Source organism: Trachemys scripta, chromosome 1 (genome assembly GCF_013100865.1).
Source record: "Trachemys scripta elegans isolate TJP31775 chromosome 1, CAS_Tse_1.0, whole genome shotgun sequence".
Classification (NCBI taxonomy): Eukaryota; Metazoa; Chordata; order Testudines; family Emydidae; genus Trachemys; species Trachemys scripta.
Window position 1 is genome coordinate 300501277 of NC_048298.1, and position 22210 is coordinate 300523486.

Here is a 22210-nt window from a genome sequence, read left to right on the forward strand (position 1 = left end):
AGAATGGGGATGATACTTCCCTATTTCATAGGGATGTTATGAGGATAAATACATTAAAGATTGTGAGGCACTCAGATACTCCAGTAATAGGGACCATATAAGTATCTGATAGTCTCTTAGATAGGTGTTTTGTTTTGTTTTGTTTTAAAATTTAACTATAAGAACCCCAGATGTCATGCACATTAGCAAAACACTGCATGCACCATGTGTATGTTGCATTGAGATGGTTTGTGTGTGTGTTAGATATAGAAGATGGAAAGGGGGTAAAAACAAATTGAAAAGGTCAATTAAAGGAAAACACAAGTGATTACTTTAGGCAAATTTCCTAAATCTCTGACCTATATATATATATATATATATATAAAAAACTCTTCACTTTTTTCTAATGTTTTTAATGAGGAAGTTGGTTTTCCTTCCTACTTTGCATCATCAGATTGTCATGATGGTGTCTTCCTGTTTATATGTTTTTGGTTTTATGCTTAAGACAGTGTACATCATCATTCTGGGCTACTGTTGAATTAGTCAAGCAACTGTTCCAAGTTTCTACATATTCTTCTGTTTGCTTGATGGTGAGCAGGGGACATCTTCCTTGCCTCTAACCAGTGGATCTCAAACTGCCCATCTGGGAGCCCTGTGCTTCTCCAGTGTTCTTAACCACCATCTGCTCTCTCTGGATGCTGGCCCTAGTGCTCCTTTCAAAGGGAGATTGATCCAAAGAGTGAAGAAGGGAAGTGGATTAAATTAATGTTGATGAATTCAGCATTAAATTACCCACAAATTTTGTGGGGTTGGTGAAAATCTTGCTGCTTCAGATACCACTAGCTAAAGAGTAGATTGGGACAGATATTGCAGAAAATTGTTTCTTGGCAAAGGAGGGGACTAGAGGGGTTATAAACATGTCAGGTATATGACCACTCCTCTTGTGGTCCAGGAAATGTTTATTTTTTAGGTTAAATTAACAAAGAAAAGTCCATTAAATGTAGCTTCCCTTTTCCATAAAAATCCTTATTTCTCTGCTTCCTCCTTCCCCTCCAGTAGGTGAGGTATTTTGTGTTTTTCTCCTTCCTATTCTTTTCCTTTGTTGTCTTATAATTTAGGCATATCAAATCAAATTCAGAACTGTGGCATCCATGTAATGCTGTCGTCCAAGTGAAACTGAGAGCAGAATTTGGCTCGTGTTCAAATTTGGGAACTCTCTCTTCACCATCCTTATTCAGTGTTCCCTTGGATGACTACATCTGTCTCACTTTATAATACATTCATCACCATGGTATTTGAACACCTTCCTTTAGCTACTGTTCTTCCCCGTGCCATCATTATTTCTGGAATCCTTTGTTCTTTACAGGGCCAAACTGGTATTCCTTCTCCATAAGTTTAATTTTTAGTTATTCCTTCTGCCTGTCATCTTTATTTTCTCTCGTGTGCTACTTCTGCCAGTTTCTTTCACCTTTGTTCTCTGGGCTGCACCCATCTCTAGAAATTCAATTGAAGTTTTAAATGCTGGCCAAAGTTCTTTGGGGCAAATCAGAACTAACTGACCCAAATGGTGCTTCTCTGTGTAGAAGATCTGACACCTGGACAAGTTCATGGAAATAACATTATATGTGCAGCTGTATTTTTGTCCTTTCTACCTAATTGTTCCAAAGACTGCAAGAGGTGCAACTTTCTTATATCATTGTGTGTTCAGGGGAAGGAGGGAGGAAAAATGCTAGACGACGTCTGACATTACATGCATTTATCCACCTACTCACTCCTCGGTTTGTGATACTAAGCAGCTGTGCAGTATTTGTAACAGTCATCCTGTATAACTTGATAGTCTATTTATTTCCGCTGAAGAGACTTGTCTGTTGAAGAAATCAATGAAATACAATTGTAGTCACATGAGAATTCATAAATGTTCTAAGAACACTAATTTATAAATGAGAATGGTAATAGTAAAGCAGATGATGCCATAGCTGTCTGTGGCACCACTAAGTGACAGTGTCACTAGTCGCAGGTTGATGCAAATTGTCTGTGATTAGCATGGATAGCTTGAGACAATAGTTTTCTTGATAGCTAGTTTGTAAAACAAATGCAGTCTTCTTTTTAAACACCAGTTCCTCCTTTCAGCTATGTACAATGATTTGTCTGACAAACATATTGGAAAGAATAGAATAGCTTTAACTATGTGGATTTTTTCTCTCTTCATATTGAGCAGCTGTTTCTTGTATTCATTGTAGTGTCCTATGATGGTACACTTTAGTTTTTGCAAGACAGTTGTGGAATTGTAAATGTAACTATGCCATGACTGTGACAGAGCTCATCAAACATCATCTAGGGCAGGGTAGGCAACCTATGGCACGCGTGCCGAAGGCGGCACATGAGCTGATTTTCAGTGGCACTCACATTGCCCGGGTCCTGGCCACTGGTCCGGGGGGCTCTGCATTTTAATTTAAATTTAAATGAAGCTTCTTAAACATTACATCACCCATCTTGTGAGTCTCATGAAAAAAAATATATATATTTTTGAATTCCTCTTATTAGAAATGACCTGGCCCAACTGAGTTATGCATGCCTCCATAACTCTCAGAATTAAAAAGAAGCAGTCCTAACAAGGAGTATTTTTTTCATATATTCTGTAATATCTGGGTAACACCCCCGCTGCCCCAAAATTGGCCAGTACCAAAGGTTTAGTTACTCTTATTTTCTGAGGAGTAGTTCTTCTTCATCACTTGTGTTGATTAACCCCTTAGTCAATAATCTCTTTTAAAACTAACGCTCAAGTAAATGCCTTTATTTTAAAGTAATATGAATAGTCTGTGAAAAGCATTATGAGATCCATTAAAATATCACAGAAGTACTCAATTTTAACACATCTGGTTTTAGAGATCAAAACCCCATTTTAGTGGTGACTTTGAGTGCAGACCCTGGAAGTTTACTGCCTAAATAGACAGAAGGAACAGAGTGTAGGAAGAGGGAAGGATTATTATCCCCATTTTTCAGATGAGAACTGGGGATGGAGATGAAGTGACTTGCGAAGTCTATGGCAAAGACAGGAATTGAATAAAGAGGTCTCCTGAGTCTCATTCCAGTGCTTTATCCGCAAAAGCATCCTTCCTTTCAAGCTTTAGTTCTATCATGGTGTTAACTGTGTTTGTGCCAAATATACTAAACATAATTGGTGAAAACATGTTCTTGAGGATGTTGAATATGATTGAGCCTAATCACTCATTCATTCATCATTCAAGGCAAATCCAAAATGAATGTAGTCTCCTTGCAGATTAAGTGCCACCCAGATTGATTTCTAACTAGATCCTTAAGATGGTCTGGTTGGATGGTCAGTCTGTCCATCACTGGCGATCTTATGGTGGCATTGAAGCTTTGGCAGTCAGGTGATTGCTGACCATTTGTAGCTGCATTGCTTGGTAAACAAACTTCATAATTCATTCGTCTTCCATCCTAATATGTCTGCACCAAGAAAGCTGTCAAAACCGAACCAGTTGCTGGATTTGGCTACAAGTATCTTCATTGTTGATCTTGTCCTGCCACTTAATTTGGAGCAGCTGACAAAGACGATGAGACTCAAAATGGTCAATCTGCTGCTCTTCAGCGTCCAAATATCCCAGATCTAAAATTATCCTATGTCAGGTGTGATGGAAAAATGCTTTTAGATGGGGGAGGTGGGAAGCCTATTAAATTTAGATCATCATACATTGTGCTGCATACATGTTTGAATCAGTTGTGCTGTAGACTTATTACTAAATGGTAAGAAGCTTATGGAAGTTATTTTTGTTTACTATTGAGTTATCTAAAGAGAATACTTCAGAGTGCTTTACAAACAATTATTAAGATGCAGGGAACTGCACAAGTTGGCCAAATTTATAGAACATAACCTTGCTCACTTCTTTGGTGAAGCAGATCAGGTGGCTTATCAGAAAAGAATTGTTGGATGCGGGAAAAAACTTGCTAATATTAAGTCTTCCTATTTTGTAATCACTGTGAGGGATATTAGTGTTCCCCAGGCAGAACCTCCTATATCAGGGAAGGGAGACAAGCACTAGACTCCACAAAATCCACTAGACATCTTGGTGCAGATCCAGTTCAGCTGGAAGTGCTTCACTACTATGGCAATGAGTGCTGTATAAAACCCTAAGATAGGCATCCAGGGTATGAAATATTGGATTGGGAACTCAGGGCTTCAAAAGGGATCAAGTGATCAGATAGCAATTGGTAAAGTACAGGTTACTTTATAGAAGCCTACAGTAGATATAGAAGAAACATTCAAGGAGGAAAAATTGAAGTAATGATCTCTATCCATTAATAACAAGTAGCTAGTTCATGCTACCCAAGCTCTCTTTGTAAGGGAAGTGGTATAATCATAATTTTTGTCTACCTACTGATTGGTAGGAGACATGCACTGAACTGGCATGATACAGCAAAAATCCAGAAAGGCTACACTTATCCTTTTTAATATAAAACTGCATATAATGAACAGAATAGTATCTGGGTCAGACTTCATCTGTGATGTAACACCATTGATGTCAGTCAGTTGACTTCAGTGAGGCTACATCAGCAATGAATTTATCCCATGGTGTTTGAACAAAACAAATATGTAGATTTCTTTAAAAGCAAGTTTTATTTTTTTATTGTGCTTTAAGGGTTACTCATTAAGATTGAAAATCTCTGAAGATAAGGAATGACCATTAGCCTGCTCCAAGAAGCACATTCAATGGCCTAGATCATGTTGTTGGCTTGTAAGGAGTTTTGTTCTAGGGAAACTAGCATGTAACCTCACAATCCTTAATCCTCTTATCGTGTGATTAAATGTTTGCTATGGGCTATATTAGGAAGAACCCAATTAGGAAGAAGGGATTTTGCTTTCATTCATGTCTGAGTTGCTTACTTTCACTTGAGTAAACCAGGTCTATATAGTTACTTAAACAGCCATTTAAATTAAACATTACTACTATTTTTTGCATCAAAGATAAAAATATCTTATGTCCTGTATTTTGCCTTTAATTATCACAGCTCAATGGTTTAGATAGTGCTTTGAATTGGCAAAATTCTGGTTGACTGCCATGGTACACAGTAGATCCAATGAAACTTGGAATCAGTTGATGATGATAAAAATTTAATTTCATGGTATTTCCGCTCAAGTGAACTGAAATCTGTCTCTGCTTCAAGGTGTAATTCTCTGCTTTGCTCACTTAAAAAAAAATACTTGTAAGTACAGAATTTTTTCGATTTCTTTCTTTATACTTGCAGTCGAGGCTAAAAAAACTTACCAGATGCATAGTAGCCAAGCCATAGAAACAAAAGAGGACTGTGAGTCCCACCACCGGGACTCTAGGACAACACATTGATGAGAAGCCCAAATTCTACCATGTCCAACTGCTGAGTCGGGAGAGAGTGCTGAGATTTCTGTAGGGATGCTGACCCTGGGACCCTTCATGGGACCACCATTTTTCACATCATTTTCTGGCTAGTAACTTATGTGTAGTATGTTTAAAGAATAACCAGTGACCTCACTACATGAATGGCCAATAACTCTTCACCTCTCCCTACACTGCAGCATGGTCATTTTTTTTCTAGAATTTTTCTAGCTGTGTCTAAATTCAGTGGCAGATATTGTTCGTTTCAACTATGTAAAATTATTGCACTTGTTCAAAGATTTCTATTTAAAACACTTGAATACAGCAATACAGCATTAAAAATATAACAATTGCAGCATGCTTCACAATAGACTATGAATAGAACAGAAATTTGAGCTGGATTAATGGCTGCATTACCATATATAGATTCAGCATTTTGGCCATAGGCTTGTCCCTCCTACCTTGCCACCCTAGATGGGAGCATGTTGGCATTCTCTTGTGCCCATCCACTTCTTTGGGCACAAACAATAGCTTTCAGAAGAAGCTGGTGGGAGAGTAACCATGACATTAGACCATATGCTCCGATATGTGGGACTCCCATCTCCATGAAAAAACAAACAAAATAATTACATGTTTTTAAAAACAAATTGGTCAGGATGAAGAAACTCTCTTCTGCCCTCCCCTCATCTTCTATCTTAAGACCTTCCAAGGAAGCTTTTAAAATACTTTAACTATCTTTAGTTATCTTTGTTTCTCTTTTGGTAATAAAACATGTCATTCACAATTTGGGGGAAAAAATACACCCTTTAACATGGAAATGCTCCTCTGGTCCTGCTCTGGTCCTATGTAACCTGGGCTCATGGGAGAATCCTGGGGTGAGCAATTGGTTTTCTGTGGCCAAAGTAAATTTTGGAAAACTAAGAGCTCCCTTGTATATTGCTTGTTATTTTTATAACCAATTTTATTCATTTGAATCAATTTTAAATAAATTTAAATAAATAAATTAGCTCCCTAGGCAATGCACAATTGACATTCTTAAATTAGTTCAGATAAATTAGTATTCACAGTAAATGCAGTATCACTGAATGAGCATTGTCTATCTTAATGTGGTGGAAAATTAGTGTATTGGATCAAATGAGATCACATGACCATATGTCATTTGCAGTCCTAAATATGCTGACTTCATTGCCAGTTAATAACACAGATATGAAACGTTCGGTTTCATATTGTGTGTTTTAGTGACATCCTTGTATTTGATTTTCAGTTGAAGAGCCAAATTCTGGTCCCATTGAAGTTAATAGAATTTTGCTCTTAATTTCAACTGCATCAGGATTTACATCTGGAAGCTTGTATTCATCTTTGCCTATGGTCTCAGTGACTTCTTGATTCAGACTTTAAGTTCCTGATGTCTCCAAGTCCAGCTCCCCTTCACACGCTTCCCCAGTCTTCAGTGTTCTCTGCTTCATTTCCTTCCATCTCTCAGCAGGAAACCCAGACTTTGCCATTTCACTCCCACCTTTTCCTAGTTTACATGAGGACCTTTCTATATGCTCTCTCTAGTGCACCAGTAATGTCTTTCTCTCTTCCTCTCCTTATAAGGGTCAGACCTGAAAATATGTAGGAACATTAATAAAATAAAAGTTGCTAGCCATAAAGCAGCTGTCTTAATTTTTTCCGTTTTCTTTAGTCATGTCTTTCTTTTCTACGAAGCACGTGTGCACTCACACACCCCTACCTCCAAATTGGGAGGCCCACGTTACTGTTGGCAGGGATCATTTTGGCTTCTCCTTCCCCACTCCTTGTAGCTCCTCTCTACATGATTGCAGACTCTTTAAAGATGACTTGTGGGTCGAATACACTAGTTTTCTATGGGACTTGGTGGATACTACTCCCCTCATTGGTCCAAAATAACCAGAATCTACTGACATTCAGGGCAAAACACTTCTGTATAGAAGGGCTGCTTAAGAAACAAACATTATTGGGGTGATGGTTATGGGAAGTGAGGAATTTGGGATTGGGGGAATGGGGCTGCTGCGTTAATTTAATAGTAGTATATATAATTTATGTGGTTTCTGTTTCTTCTTTGAGTTTTTACAGTACAACTAGGCACCATACAAACATGTAGTGTAAAAGACAGTCCCTGCCCCGAGGGTGTTTACTGTCTAGGTTGAGCAAGGCTTTTCTTATCAACTGTAATTGGACCCATTGTGCTTTACTATTGGCTCATTATCTACAACAATATTCCCATCAGTTTGATCGAAGCTTACTGTTTCCCAGCTCTTCCCACTCAGAAAATATGTTATCCTCTTATAAGCCCCAGAGTTATCTAGTAAAATATTGCCTTTGCTTTTATGGTATTTGAACAGGAGTGAGATAATGGATGGGTGTCACTGAGGACCTTGTATTCATAGAAACAGCCATTGATACTATAGTTATATTTTGAGTTCAGTGTTTATATTTTACCAGCAAGGTTGGACTTTTTTCCCCAAAGAAAATGGTATCCCTTTATTTGGGTTTTATCTCTCTCCCCTCACTTGCTTCTCCAAACTTTGCTAATGTATATTGAGACTGCCTTACCTGTACAAAGACTTCCTATCATTCCTCACTTCAAGGGGCCAATTACACATACAAAACAAGTCGTTTTTCTTTAAAGCTGTTTGTTTCCCTATTAAGTGATCAGTGCTCCTGTTATAAAAATAGTTACAAAGTTCCTATAAATCTAGAGTGTGATGCGTTGCATACTATAAAGTTTTTATGGCCTCGTGTTTGGGATGACCAACTTTTTCAAAAGTGGTGTGGTTACAAGTGAGTTATGCAGGTCTACCAAACGAATGGCACTAAAACTTTATAGTGCTCCATATTATCACATTAATTTGTTTATTCCACTTACTTTCTTTAATATTTGTCCATTGTTCATCTCCCTCTGCTTCAAAATAAGGAATTTACTATAGAAATAGTGCCACTTCATGGGCAGAGCTTAGTGATTTCCAAAAGTACTGTGTAAAGTCAACTTATAATATGCATCTTCAAAACATAGCCATTAATGGAATAGCATTTGTAACACGTGATATGGTAACTATTAAAATGGCAGTCAACTTGAAAGAGAGTCATCCCATCCCCCGTCCCCTCTCCCCCCGTTATTTCAGGGACTATACTTGTCCCTGAGAGAACTAGCTCAGTCACAGCTCATAGACCCCAATCCTGCACTGAGAAGCAGGCAGGTGCACCCTCTTTGACTTCAGTAGGGGCTCTGTGTGGACATGGGTATGACTGCATGGTCCTCAGGGCAGATTTAGGACCATGTTTTCGCATTTTTTTTAAAAACTGAATTTCTTTCGTGTTGTGGGAAAGACCTGTATTTTCCTCAGAGAAACTGACTATATTTAAAGTTGGAAGGATTTGATTTTTATCATTAAATGTGGGTAAATGTCGATTTCACTACACATATACAAACAAACAAAAATGTTCCCATCAATAATAATATAAATTTACAGCTAAGCAAAGTAAGAAAAATGCTGCTTCAAAAGTTATTTTAGTTTGATTTTAAGGATATTTACTTTTATATTTTCACATGTGATATTGACAGTTTGTGTTTTAATGGCTATAAAATTTAACTTTTTGACTCTCCGTGACAGCCATTAAATAACTATAGTCTGACACACACACCCATAATTTCCCACAACTATGACAGTTTAAATAGATAAAGATAAAAAATGCTTAAAATGAACGTTATCAGCCAAAATGATAAAAAAATAAAAATTGAATTCTGCCAAGTCTAACTACATTGGAGAAACAATGAAACTACCTGCACCAGAGTAAACAAACAGAATACATGGAGACTAATTTTTCTTCCTCTAATCTCTTGGCTATAGAAGTCTTAGGTAAAAAATATCAGACTAGTAGTTCCTTTTAGGAAATGTAAAATCATTAATCAAAGTTTACTTAAAGGTGAAAGTTCTCCAAAGCCATTTCTTGCACTGTCAGTTTTCTTGCAATAAATAGAGCAACCAATATTGGAAAGGTTATTAAAATAAATGTTATAATGTCATGTAGATGTATTTTATGTGGTAGAGCTTTTTAAGGAGGGGTTTTATCTATTTTACTAAGTAGTATATAAAGTTTGTAAAGTGCTCTGCGTTCCTTTGGGATGAAATGATCCTGTGTAAAATTGGATTCTGGTTTAGTTCTTATTTTATTCATAGCAGTATAAAGAAGAGCATGCTTCTGAATAATGGAACATTATAAGGGTAAAATGGTTTGTTTTAAACATACATTTATAATTAGTTTGCGGTCTCTGGACAGCAAAATACTGTAAAATAGTATTCCTGATCCTGAAAAACTAGAATGATTGTGTGTCGCTTTAAAGAATATTTGGGTATTTGACAGATGTGTGTTTGTGTTGCCTGCTAGGATGTCCCAGAGATACAAAAGAGCCATGGCATACTCAGAAAAACAGTGCAATCTTCATGATTTTTGGTGGAGGAAGGGGACCTCATTTTTTAGTCTGTGTGTTCCAAGAACCTTAGCATTGATCCAAGCTTTTTCTTCAAGCTACCAGTTTGATTTTTCAGCTCTTTTAAATCTCTGTTAAGCAAATCTGACACTGATAAGTAAAGTTTGTATTGCATGGTGATGTGGACCTAGAGACAGAGAGGCCTTTTTCTAGGCTAGTTGATATACTGAATCTTTAGCAGCTCCAGATTTAACTTTAAGCTTTGGAGTACATCTCTCTCTTTTAAAACATTAATTATGAAAATGAACCAGGAACTAAATATATCAGACTGCAAAAAGGAAAACTTAAATCTGTGTGTTTTTATATGCTGTTTGCCACCCTCTCTACTTCTTTGGCCCAACAAGTTTTTCATTTAAACATATTTCCTGTGCATGACAGAGAAGAAGTGTTCTTCCCACAATTTTGTAAATGTTGCATACTTTGTGGAAAAATAAAACCCCCAACCCAGCCCCAAGTTATCTCAGAGACCTCATCATAGACTCAAAAACAACGAGGAGTCTGGTGGCACCTGAAAGACTCACAGATTTATTTGGGCATAAGCTTTCGTGGGTAAAAAACCCACTCTATGCATCTGAAGAAGTGGGTTTTTTACCCACGAACGCTTATGCCCAAATAAATCTGTTAATCTTTAAGATGCCACCAGACTCCTCGTTGTTTTTGTGGATACAGATTAACACGACTACCCCTCTGATACATCATAGACTGTATTCTTCAGGACAGGTGCTGACACTATGTTTGAGCGTATAGCTTTATGAAGGTCCTTTTTTCCTGATTGGAAGCCTCCAGTCATCACTGTAATATAAAAATTGATAATATCAATATCTAAATTAATAGAATAGGATGGAAATACTGTAACTTACGTTGCTCACTTCTTGCTATTTACAACGGTTTACAGTATTCTTGTATTGCAGAATCCTTTCTTGGGCCAGAAAATAAAACTCTAGGGAGTCTGTAGCATTCAAACAATTGTATAGACTGTTTTTCAAAAATGGCTGACATTTTCACCCAGTAAACATGCTTGCAGTGAAGAAATTAGTTCTCCAAGCCACTTCCTTCCCCACATTTAAAATGTTCCTAAAAACATTTTAAGCTGCCAAGAAATGAGGGGTATGAAAGATAACTTAAAAAGTTAGTGATTGTATATGCTTAAAATTCTCAAACATAATGTTCATAATTTGATTTTGCAAGGACCAACCAGAGTGGACATAGTCCAGAATTGACACTAAATATTACTTCTAACATCGCTGGCTCTTTTCACCTTTCATCAATAACATCTCAGTTATTACTACAACACAGAAACTTGAATTTTAAAATTCACAGCAAAGACTCTGGGTTGTCTTGCCCACAGCAAGAGGCTGGAACCTATCTTCCGTATCCTTCATAAAAAGAATCACAAGACTCATTGTTATCCTATCTCTCATGGAGGAACAAACCAGCCATGATCATGAAAAGCACAGAAGGCATAACAAGGATAGGACCTCCTTAGGAAGAAAAATAAACTCTTTTTGGTAATCATCTGGGGACACATTTTAATTCCATTGTAGCGTTTCAAATGATGAGATATGATGTATTCTACAACTGGCATCTGAATCATTGTATAACCTTAGGAGTTTAAAATTAGCTACTTGTATATTAGATAACTCTTCCATTATCCAGGCTCTCCCCTACTACATGCATTCATACTCACAAATTTGCAATAGTATGTTTAAAAAGATCTTAATCAAAGAGTTTTGCAGAGAAAGTAGCATAGCAGTTGAATGCCTTTAACAGTTCACGGTGCCTCAAGGAGATTTTAAAGACTAGACTTTCAGATTCAGACCTCATGGGACTGTCACACTACCATGAACAGTAAGATTCCTTCAAGAGAAGATTTAAAAAATGAGATTTAAAATTTAGACAAGCACGCACACTAAATATGACTATAGTCTACAGTGCTCTAAGTAAGAAAATATTTAACCATTTGTTAGAGCAGTTGTTTCCATGCATGACTTGACACAACATCTGGTTAAGTATTTTAGAGATTTGCTTCAGGCTTTTGCTAATATTCAGTAATGGTCACATTTTGAAACAAAAATAAAAAACCCTAGTCTACATATAGTTACAGTATACTCTTCAAAAATGTGTTAGCTTTCCCTGAAGCATCTTGATATTGGATCACAGGATCATGTGAACCTCTGAGACAATAGCAGAACTTCAGCAGTAATGGAGTCAGCCACATAGGATAAATGTCAATGAGCATTTTTACTCAGTTTTTTATTTCTGTTACTCCTCTTCATTTTAAATTGTATAATTACTCAGAGGTCTGTTAGGTCCTTACAGAAATGTTAGTTTAATTTTACTTACATTTTCACACTATTTTTACATAATTTTTGTTTTCTGTAGTGAGCCTGACAAGCCTAAGAAGCAGAAAAACAAGGAAATATGCCATCCCCTATATGCTGTACTAAGTGGGGAATAAGTTCTCTGATTAATACAAGGACTATTGCCTTAGGGTACATCTACACTACAGCGGGGAGTCGATTTAAGATACGCAAATTCAGCTACGTGAATAGCGTAGCTGAATTCGACGTATTACAGCCGACTTACCCCGTTGTGAGGACGGCGGCAAAATCGACTTCTGCCGCTTTTTGTCGGCGGCGCTTACTACCACCTCCGCTGGTGGAGTTAGAGCGCCGATTCGGGGATCGATTGTCGCGTCCCGACGGGACGCGATAAATCGATCCCCGAGAGGTCGATTTCTACCCGCCGATTCAGGCGGGTAGTATAGACCAGGCCTTAGACATTGCTCTGTCTGTTTTAGCTCATCAGTCTTTGGCAATGCTAAACAGTCAATGTTTGGTGACAAGACCATTCAGCACCTAAAAAAGTAGTTAGTGTAACTATTTTAGATTATGTGATCCTTTCTCAATCTTCTGGATTGTTTGGCAATTCAGTGACAATAGAGACAGTAGTTGTTAAAATATAACACAGACTATTGAAACAATTAGATCCATCTAGCACTGTAGATTTAGAGGTTTTTCTTTAGCATTGAATATCTCCAAACACACACAATTCAAACAGGTCTTCCATATGCTGTAATATGCGTCTGTCAACAGCCTATTTGGACATCTTCTTTTACTTTCTCAATATGACTGTTCTTAATATTTTTGGTTGGGTTTGGTCTGAGCATTTGAAGAATCTTCCTTGTTTAAGTAACTTTTCTAAAACTCCTGCCCCTTCCTGCCTTACATCTTCTTTGACTTTATCTGTGCTGTACAGAACAATGCAAGCAATAATAAATATTCCGGTATACCATAACATTATTTAGGGGCTTTATGCACCAAAAAAAAAAAAGGTTGACATTTGGACTGCAGTCAAAAAACAAGGTCTCTGCCATTATGACAGTCAGGAGTTTAAGAAAGAGAATAACCACTTCATTTATACAGTAGCCTATTTCCCCCCCTTACTGGATTCCTAAGTGAATTTCAGACAAAGAAAAAACTGATAGAAATATCATGTTCTGTAGATCTTTCAAGATGAATCTCTGTTCAAGCTCCTATTTGTGAGTAATATAGCAAATGGGGAAAAAAAACCCTGTTGAATACAGGTCAAAATCCAGTAAAGCCTCACTTTTTATTGTTATACTAAATATTCGTTCTCTTATAGCAAGGGGTGAGAAATTGCAAGGGGAACCATATATTTGAAGGCAGTTTGTCTAGCACACCCAAGTGGGCTGCAGAGGTTAGCCCTGTGGTTATCACTATGTTCTATTACTTGGGACAGAATGGTAGATGGTGAGGATGGAAATGTAGGCTTTGACAGTCATTTAGCTACTATTAATATTGCTATAACCAGGGCCGTTTTGAGACCTAGACATTAGGATGTCTTTCTATCATTTTTTGGTCCGTGGGCTGGGTCCTGTGGGATGGAATGTCTTGATTCAGTCCGTTAGTAACTCTCAAACAGAAAGGGGGGGAATAATAACTGAAGATGCCAGTATCTGGAGGTATTGTTTGAGACATCTAAGAGAAAAATCATGGTGTCATTAATACTTCATGGAGTCAGGATTTTATTCTCCATGGGAGAAAAGTAAAGTTGCAAGTTAGATCAGCAGAAGATTCAATGTCGTAAAACGTAGAGGGCACTGGCCGGAGGCTGTTTGACTTTCTAATATTCTGTAGTGGGTCAATATGTAGGGTTACCAGATAGCAACTGTGAAACAACGGGATGGGGGTGGAGGGATAATAGGCGCCTATATAAGAAAAAGTCCCCAAAAATGGGACATCTGCTCACCCTATCCATATGGTAAAGTCAGGTCTGACAGTCACGGTAGCAAATATACAGAAGAGGGATTTGGAGTTAGTCTAGGGTTTAATTTTTAGAAGCTGAATTTCATATTTTTAAATGTGCATATGTTGAGGAAGTAGGCATTATTCTTATTTTCCCTCCTTCAGTTAAGTAAAAGGTCAAGAGAAGATGAATTCTTAGCATTTAGCGATGTTTTTTACTGAACTTGTTTGTTCCTTGAAAAACTATTTGATGGTACTGATAACTAATAAAAGGCATTTGCATATATTGTGATCAAATTAAAGAGCCTTAATAGACATGACACATTTTATTAGTATAATTGTCATCTTCTTAGCCCATTTATGGGAAAACTCCCTTCTGTCCACCCTTTTTGGTTGATGCAAAGGTACTTGAAATACGGTTGTCTGTATTTTGTATTTTCTGTTTAAATCTGTTAGGATTTTTTTCCAGACTAATTTGGACTGATTAGTTGCTAAAACCAGCGAATAACTTTAGCAATTTAAATAGCCTTTTGATTAAATAGTGTATTTGTATTTATTTTTAGCAAATCTTCCTAATGTTCCATTTTCTTTACAGATAAATTTGCGCCTCATCTTGGTAAGTGGGAAAACGAAAGAGTTCTTGTTTTCACCAAATGATTCTGCTGCAGATATTGCAAAACATGTGTATGACAACTGGCCTATGGGTGAGTCATTTTTGTGTGTCCTTTAGCTGCTAACTGTCCAGTTAAAGCTGTTTACTCTTCTGTAATTAAGACTGAAATGTTAATAATTTTATCATTGTTCTTCATATTCAAATGGAAGTTTATATAGATATATTTTCTCTTCTGTTTTCAGTGGTACAAAATTTGAGATGTTGAAGTATAGTCCATTACCTAGCTTACTTCTGAGGTTACTTCTCATATTCATTGTGCCCTACGTACTGCTTTTCCCTCATTATGATTTTTTTTTCTAGACAGACTTGGTACAAATCTAATAACTGCAGAAAGATCCTGGCGGATGTTAGATATTATACCCTTTGTCTAAGGATGAGTAAGGAAAATATGCCATTTTATATGAATGAAATAGCAAAACTGAACCTCAAATATTTTGTATTTTTGATTGCTTTGCCTCAGAAACAATCTACACAAATACAGTAATGTCCAGAAAAAAGGTAATGATAAAAGGCAATTGTAAAAGACTTTAAAGGATGAGGGAAGCTGGGAACATATTTAAATATGAAGATATTTTAAATTAATTTGGGAGTATTTATTTTGGAAAGTGGAAGTGTAATCTGAGATGGGGTTTGCGTATATGTAAGTAAAATAATGAATGGTTCAACAAAAACTGATCAGGACATCTTTGTCTCCCTGTCCCACAATCCAAAACACTAGCCAAAACTGAGAAATGACGTTACATTTGATGAAAGAAAATATTTAGACATTCTCTGATACTGGAAGTCATTGGGAGCCATTAACTTAGTGTTTCAAGAGGACTAGAAAATTACTGCACATGAACAGGAATAATGTGCATCTATGCTATCTATGTCAATAGGAGTTTCAATAATGCATGCTTTGGCCCTAAACTGGCCTCCTCTGAAGGTTAGGAAGGAATTTTTCTTGCCCTGATGCAGTTTTACACAGTTGACAAAATGCAAGGATTGTGGTCCTCTAAAGTATTAGATACACTACAGACACACAGCTGTTGGAGACTTTTTATACCAAACTAGCTGGACCAATGATTCTTTTTGGTATGGCAACTCGGTATCTATTGTACATAGTTGTGTCCTAGAAGCACAGTTCCACAGACAAAATAAAATTTATCTTGTGTGTATTTGTGTGAATTAGTAATGGCCGAACCAACTGTTTTGTCCTCTTAAATCTACTCCTGAGTAGATTACATTGCAGTTTCAAGTCAACACCCTGCCTAGCTATTAAGGCGCATAACAGGCACTATGTAACACAGGATCAGGGATTTATATTTTGTGACTCTTATTTATATGTCAGTGCAGTTAATTAGTAGCATTTAATCAAATTGACTACTTCAGACTTGTGCAGCAGCAATTAAAACTGAGATTTGTACCTTGTACACATAACAAAGAATGAAGAAAATTGCGTATTTTAATAGGAAGAAAGCCATTCCATATTACCTAAGGAATGACAGCTAAAGTTAATGTGTGATCATAGTATGCAACATGTACCAGAGAAATGGCTCATAGGTTGAATATGATTACAGGTCAAGTTGTTATGTGTATGTAAATCTTGAGAACAAATAGCTGCTAATGCCTTATTTATATTTTGGAGAAAGTACAGTGCCTAGATTTGTCACTGAAATTGTGATCTGATCTCTCTTCCCCATCTCTTTAAATTACATTTCATGTGTAAGTTAGTTTTGAGAGGCAGAAACTGGAATTATTTAAAATTGAGGCAGCTCTGAAATTTATTATTGACTTGTTTAAGCCTTCCCAAGCAGCGAGCATATGTGAATAATCTCTTGTTCTTTACAATTTGAAAACTATCTTTGTTACAAGAGTTGATTATAACTGACCTAGAATGACGCATTAAAATTATTTAAAGAGGTGACTAAGTTGAATCTGTTCCCTCAAGTTTTTTTATTTATGTGTTTGATTTGTCCATAAGATGTGCAAAGATGAATCTGCCTTGGGGTCTTTTAGAGATATGAGCAAAATTGTGCCCTTAGGTACAATAATAAAGATCCAAATTAACTTCACTGAGTTTGGTGGAGATAGTCTAGGTTTACATCACTGTAGCTGAGGGCAGAATTTTGCCATATATCTGAAATTTGCACAGTGTCCTGACTACATTTAATGATCGTAAAGAGTTATAAGCAAGCATGCTTAAGCCACCTCTCTTCTATTCCCTTCCCCCCATGTATAAGTTGAAATACTCTTGATTTAAAAACTTCCTCGCTCCCAGTGAGAATGTCCAGTTTGATTCATTTGCTCATACAGATAGTTGATATTAGAAAAGTTTCTCTTTATTCCCTCTTTTCTAAAATTACTTTATCCTCTGAGTATAGTTGTTGGAATAATTAAATTTTCTCTTATAATGATCATCTGATAAGTGTTACAACACTTTTCAGTTGAACTTCTTTTCATTGGTTTAGCTAGGGGAGAAGTGTTTTCATTATGAAAATTAAATATCCCGAGTGACTGTTTAAGGGGAAGAATTTTTGAGACTCTGCCAAGGAGCAAAGATTAAAAACATAAAATGGTGGATCAGCTGTCAGGAATTATTATACCAAATTGCCACTTTTCATCTTCTGGCCTCTTGTATTATTGCATCTTTCTAGTACCACAAATTGACTAAACTTTACTACTTCAGTCCAGATGGAAGTCAGAGAAGTGAAATCTTAAAGCAGAAAATTATAGATAAAGTTTCATCAAGCAGGATAATTGTAACACTTCATTTTGACTACTCTGTTGACAGCATATCAATGTCCCTTCATTGAATTGCACTACAATTAAAACAGGTAGTAAATGAAAACATTTGAATTTCAGATGGTTTCAGTTGTCTAGTTTTATCATATCTTGTAAATTAAACGTTCTGAGGCATCTAGTAAATCTTGCCACTTCTACATACTCTCTGCTCATACTTGTTTCTGATGTCAGCCTGACTTTGTAGTGCTCTGTACACCTCGAATCATGTGTCATTGTGCCTGATGCCTTTAAAAGGGAACAGGCATCAATTGTAATAGTTCACTTTTCACTCTTCTCTTCCTGCATCTTTTCCTACCAGATGCTGGTCACACACTTTCCACAATGTTTTAAATATCTTTCCCAACACCCTGTTTCGTTTTCTCTTCCTCTCTGCCCATTCTGTCCATTGTGTATTCTGGGCATACAGGTTGGCTTCTCCTATCCCTTCTTGAATATTTGTGTTTGCTATATAAACATTTCAATAGATGGAGCAGAGCAGAAGGAGATTTGTGAACAGTTGGTATCAGATACCTGGTCAGCAAATGAATGGAAGACATCATTCTGAAAGAGCAGATTTAAATTAAATAATTTTGTTAATATTTTGCAATATTTACCCTTAAAATGTAATGTAGATTCGCTTACTTGTTTTGAAAATTGACAGAAATTTTAAACGGGAATAATAAGTGATCATCTAATCTTATACATTACTTATACATTATTCTTACAGCTAATTTGTGATACATAAATCTGTACAGACTGTGCTATGAGAAATTTCCTGAAATATATCAATATGTCTCTCTTCTGCGAGGGTCAGATGCTTACCATTCAGCTTTTCCAGGAATTTCAGGGTATGTTCAGTTCATTATGCCCTCTGGAAATTCAGCTGGCTAAATCTAATCCTCATTCAGCACTGCCCAGTAGCCACAGAGAGGAGAACTTCTGCTTACTGATTTAAAATGATTTTCAAATCAGAGAACGGATGTGTTTCTTCTATATATGTGTCTGCTTATCAGTGCTGGACTAAGGCTGAACTAAGCCAGTTCAATGTTGGAGGGCAGTGAGATTGAGAATCTCCTGCAATTGAAGGAAAATGGAACTAAATTATCCAGATGGATATTGAATCTGAATGGGAACAGGAAGTATCTTCCTTATCAGCCATTTAAAAATATTTTACATAGGAACTTATAACCATATATATCACTTATAACCATTAATAAAGCAGAAGTAAAGTGAAGCACAGAATAGTTATTGTCCACGTTTGAATCGGGAAATAAGGAACAGTATTTAGGAGTCTTAACTTCAGATCCTCTTCACTAAACAGCAGGCCGCACTGTCTTGTTAGTACTGAACTGGAAGAGTTCTGTTTTCTCTTTTCTACCCTGAATGGGTGGGAATAAACAAAAGATGCATATACTGGGCTGTTCCTGACAAAGTCCTCTTTATTCTTTTTCAGATTGGGAAGAAGAGCAGGTCAGCAGTCCAAATATTCTGCGGCTTATTTATCAAGGACGGTTTCTTCATGGCAATGTGACACTAGGAGGTAATGAAATAACTTGGGTAGTATAATTTAGCAACTTTCTCCCCAGGCAAAGTGAATATTTATTTAAAATGCAGTAAATTCTCGTTTAAGTAAAACCCTCTCTAGACTTCAAGGTCACAACATGGTTTTCTGCACAGTTTTGCTGTAGCATAACATGGGATACTCTGTGTTACCTTTATATTTTTCCATCCTGCTAGAATCGGATGTTAGACTATGGTATATATCACTGTGTTAATTAAATCTTTTCTCACGTAAGGATTAGTTATGCTATCTTTATTGTCTTTTAATGAAAGAGGGATGATTTTATTCCACTTCTCGTATACTGCATTTATATTGTAAACCATTTCAGAAATCTCTAAGTATATTAAAAATGATGGATAAAGATTATGATAATTGGTTAAACAATACTAGGGAACTTAGTGTAATGAAGAAAGACACCCTGTGAATTAGAATGAGGGGAAATATTTTTGCTATCTAGCTCTGTCCCAAGGATACAATTGTATAGTTATGTGAGAACAAAAGTAAATAGCTTCACTTTGTATGGTGAGGAAATACAGCTCAACTGTGCCCCCTTGTGTCATGTTTTCTAGTTATATTTTGTAGGGTTTGTTATATTTTGTAGATTTATTTTTTATTTATCAGAGATGTAGTACAATGTATTGTAATTAACAATATTTCCTTCCAGAGGTGGTGGCAGCCATATGAATTTTAAGTAAAATAAATGTCTAAACAAAATATCTCTTTTCTGTTTGCTCTTACCAAATCTGACAAGTGAGCTAAAGGGCCTATACTCTCTGTCTACAAATTGCTTCTGTTAATGCGGTTGGTAATTATGAATGCACAGGGAGGGGAGAATGTAATATAAAGTCATCCCTGGGGTAGCTGTCTTGAAGTTAAAGATAAACCTGGAATGACTTTATCCCTTTGTATTTATCATTTTTGTCTGTTTTCTTGTTTTTGTTTTTTGTTTCTTTCTTTCACTCTGGTGGCATGAATGAGAAACTTGAATCTTTGGCATCCCACAATCTCTCATATAAAGACTCTGGAAAACAAATACAATATATTACGGGGGAAAGTTTCATATGTGCCCTGCCAATGTGCTTCAACACCAACTTGGAGAGACTAGCTCTAGGATGACAGGGCAGTTCATTCTATTTTTCTCCTTTAATTGTTGCCCTATTTGCTGATAATGGTAACCAGGTTGTCATTTTGTGCTAGTTGTGATATAGATGCTTCTCCATTAAGAACTGGGCCACCAATTCATTCTAAATAGATAACCACTTTTAGCCATTACTAACCTGGGCTGCTGATCTCCTTTTGGACAATTTATCCTCCATATGGTTCAGTTTTCTAATACTACTTTATATACTGGCTAAATAATGGCAAACTTCACTGTGTACTGCTTAGTAGTAACTGTCACTGTGGAATTTTTATTTAGGCTTCAGTTAGTTAATATACATAATACCTATTGTGCAATTTTATGGCCCACTCTTGAAGGTAGTGAGAAGTAGTGTGTTCTTAGTGTTAGTGAAGATATTGCCTCTTTTCCCCATTCTTTGCCTCATTCCTCCAGCCCCAAGCTTGAATCATCATCAAGTTCTCCTCCCATGATGCCTTGCCTCAGATTATCATTCTCCAGCCAAAGATGACTATACAAGATGTTCTTTGGTATTCATCTGTAGGTGTTTCTCTGCACCACTGTACTCACTTTCTTCACTGAGATCAGACTGGACCTCACAGTACTAACAAGAGTCAGTGTTTGTTTATCCAGTTCCGCTGGAAAGAATAGCTAGCATGCTTTTGGTTGCTACATTAAGACAGTTTCATGGATTTTAAATGCATACTTGGGATCAGGGAATTTTAGTTCAGATTGCTGCTCACTGATGTATTGCAATTTAATCATCACAGCTTTACCCCAGGGATATTTCATGTATTACAAAGATTTATTTCTGTTGTTATATTTTAGAGGTTTGTTTTAAAACATTTATTTCAACACTAATGAAATAATGTAATAAATTTCAACCTGGCATAAGATTATACAGCTTGAGTTATAAATTTCTGAAAAGAAATGTTGATGCAACCTTTACTAAAGCAACATGGATACATTCCATAACAAAAGAAAATAGTAACTTAATGTTTAGTCCAGTATGCAGTTTCTCATGACGTTATAATACTTTGCATTTCTGTAATGCTTTTCATCCAAGGATTTTAGGGGTGTTGAGTTATAACATTTATAAAGAGCATTTAATTTGTCTCAAGTGGTTAGTGAATATTGACTGGAGTTTGGGCTTGTTCACCACTGAAAGTCATTTTGTCAATTGAAGAGGCAACAGTACCCTCAGATTGTCTCTTTGGACACTAAATATCATCATTGGTTCTTTCTGTCAAAGTGTGGCAGTTTTCTACTTCTAAACTCAACTTCATCTTGTAAAAACTGACTGAAGTTGAAGCTTAAAAGTAAAAAAAAAAAAAAAAAAAAAAAAAAAAAGTCTTGAGCTTCTCTGCCAGCCGGTGTTAATGCATCTTTTGAAGTATCTGCTAATACAAGAATGACTGAGGAAACGGCAAAAGTATCAGTGGGAATGGTAATAGAAAAAAACATTTGTCTCTAAAGTCTGCAGTGTCATTGTTGCAAGAAGTGCCAGATCCATCATTTTCTGTTGCTGCTAGTAGTCAGTGTGTGAAAAGATGGGTGAAGAGAACATGTTGTCCAGATGCCACCAGCAAATTTCATATGATAGTTGATTATTAGACTAATAGCTTGTGGTTGAACTAATTTTACAAATAGCCATGAGGTACTGCATTTCAAAAGTTCTCCTTCTTCAATCAGATACTGGGAGGAAGCAGTAGAGAATTGCTCTAATATTTCTTCTTTTTATTAAAAAAAAAAGACAAGAAGAGAAAGGACACTGGAGAGAGAAAGCAGAAGAAAGGATATAACAGAGACAGGACAGTAGAACTAAATGAAGAGAATAGAATAAAGATTGAGGAAAAGAGAAAAAGAACCAAAAAAGTCAACAGGAAAGGAGAATTGGGCATAGACCAAAGATGCTTCTGTCTCCCTTCCTGTACCCCAGTCCAGGGAAATATTAGAAACCACTG

At 36.5% G+C, this 22210-nt stretch overlaps 1 protein-coding gene across 1 annotated transcript in view; it reads left to right on the forward strand.

The window, feature by feature from the left end:
• Window positions 1-22210, forward strand: part of UBL3 (ubiquitin like 3) — a 71772-nt gene that overhangs the window by 44203 nt on the left and 5359 nt on the right. The window contains exons 2-3 of the mRNA XM_034758685.1: window positions 14728-14836; window positions 19022-19108. Coding sequence (XP_034614576.1) covers window positions 14728-14836; window positions 19022-19108 — 196 coding nt within the window. The remainder of the gene's footprint in view (window positions 1-14727; window positions 14837-19021; window positions 19109-22210) is intronic.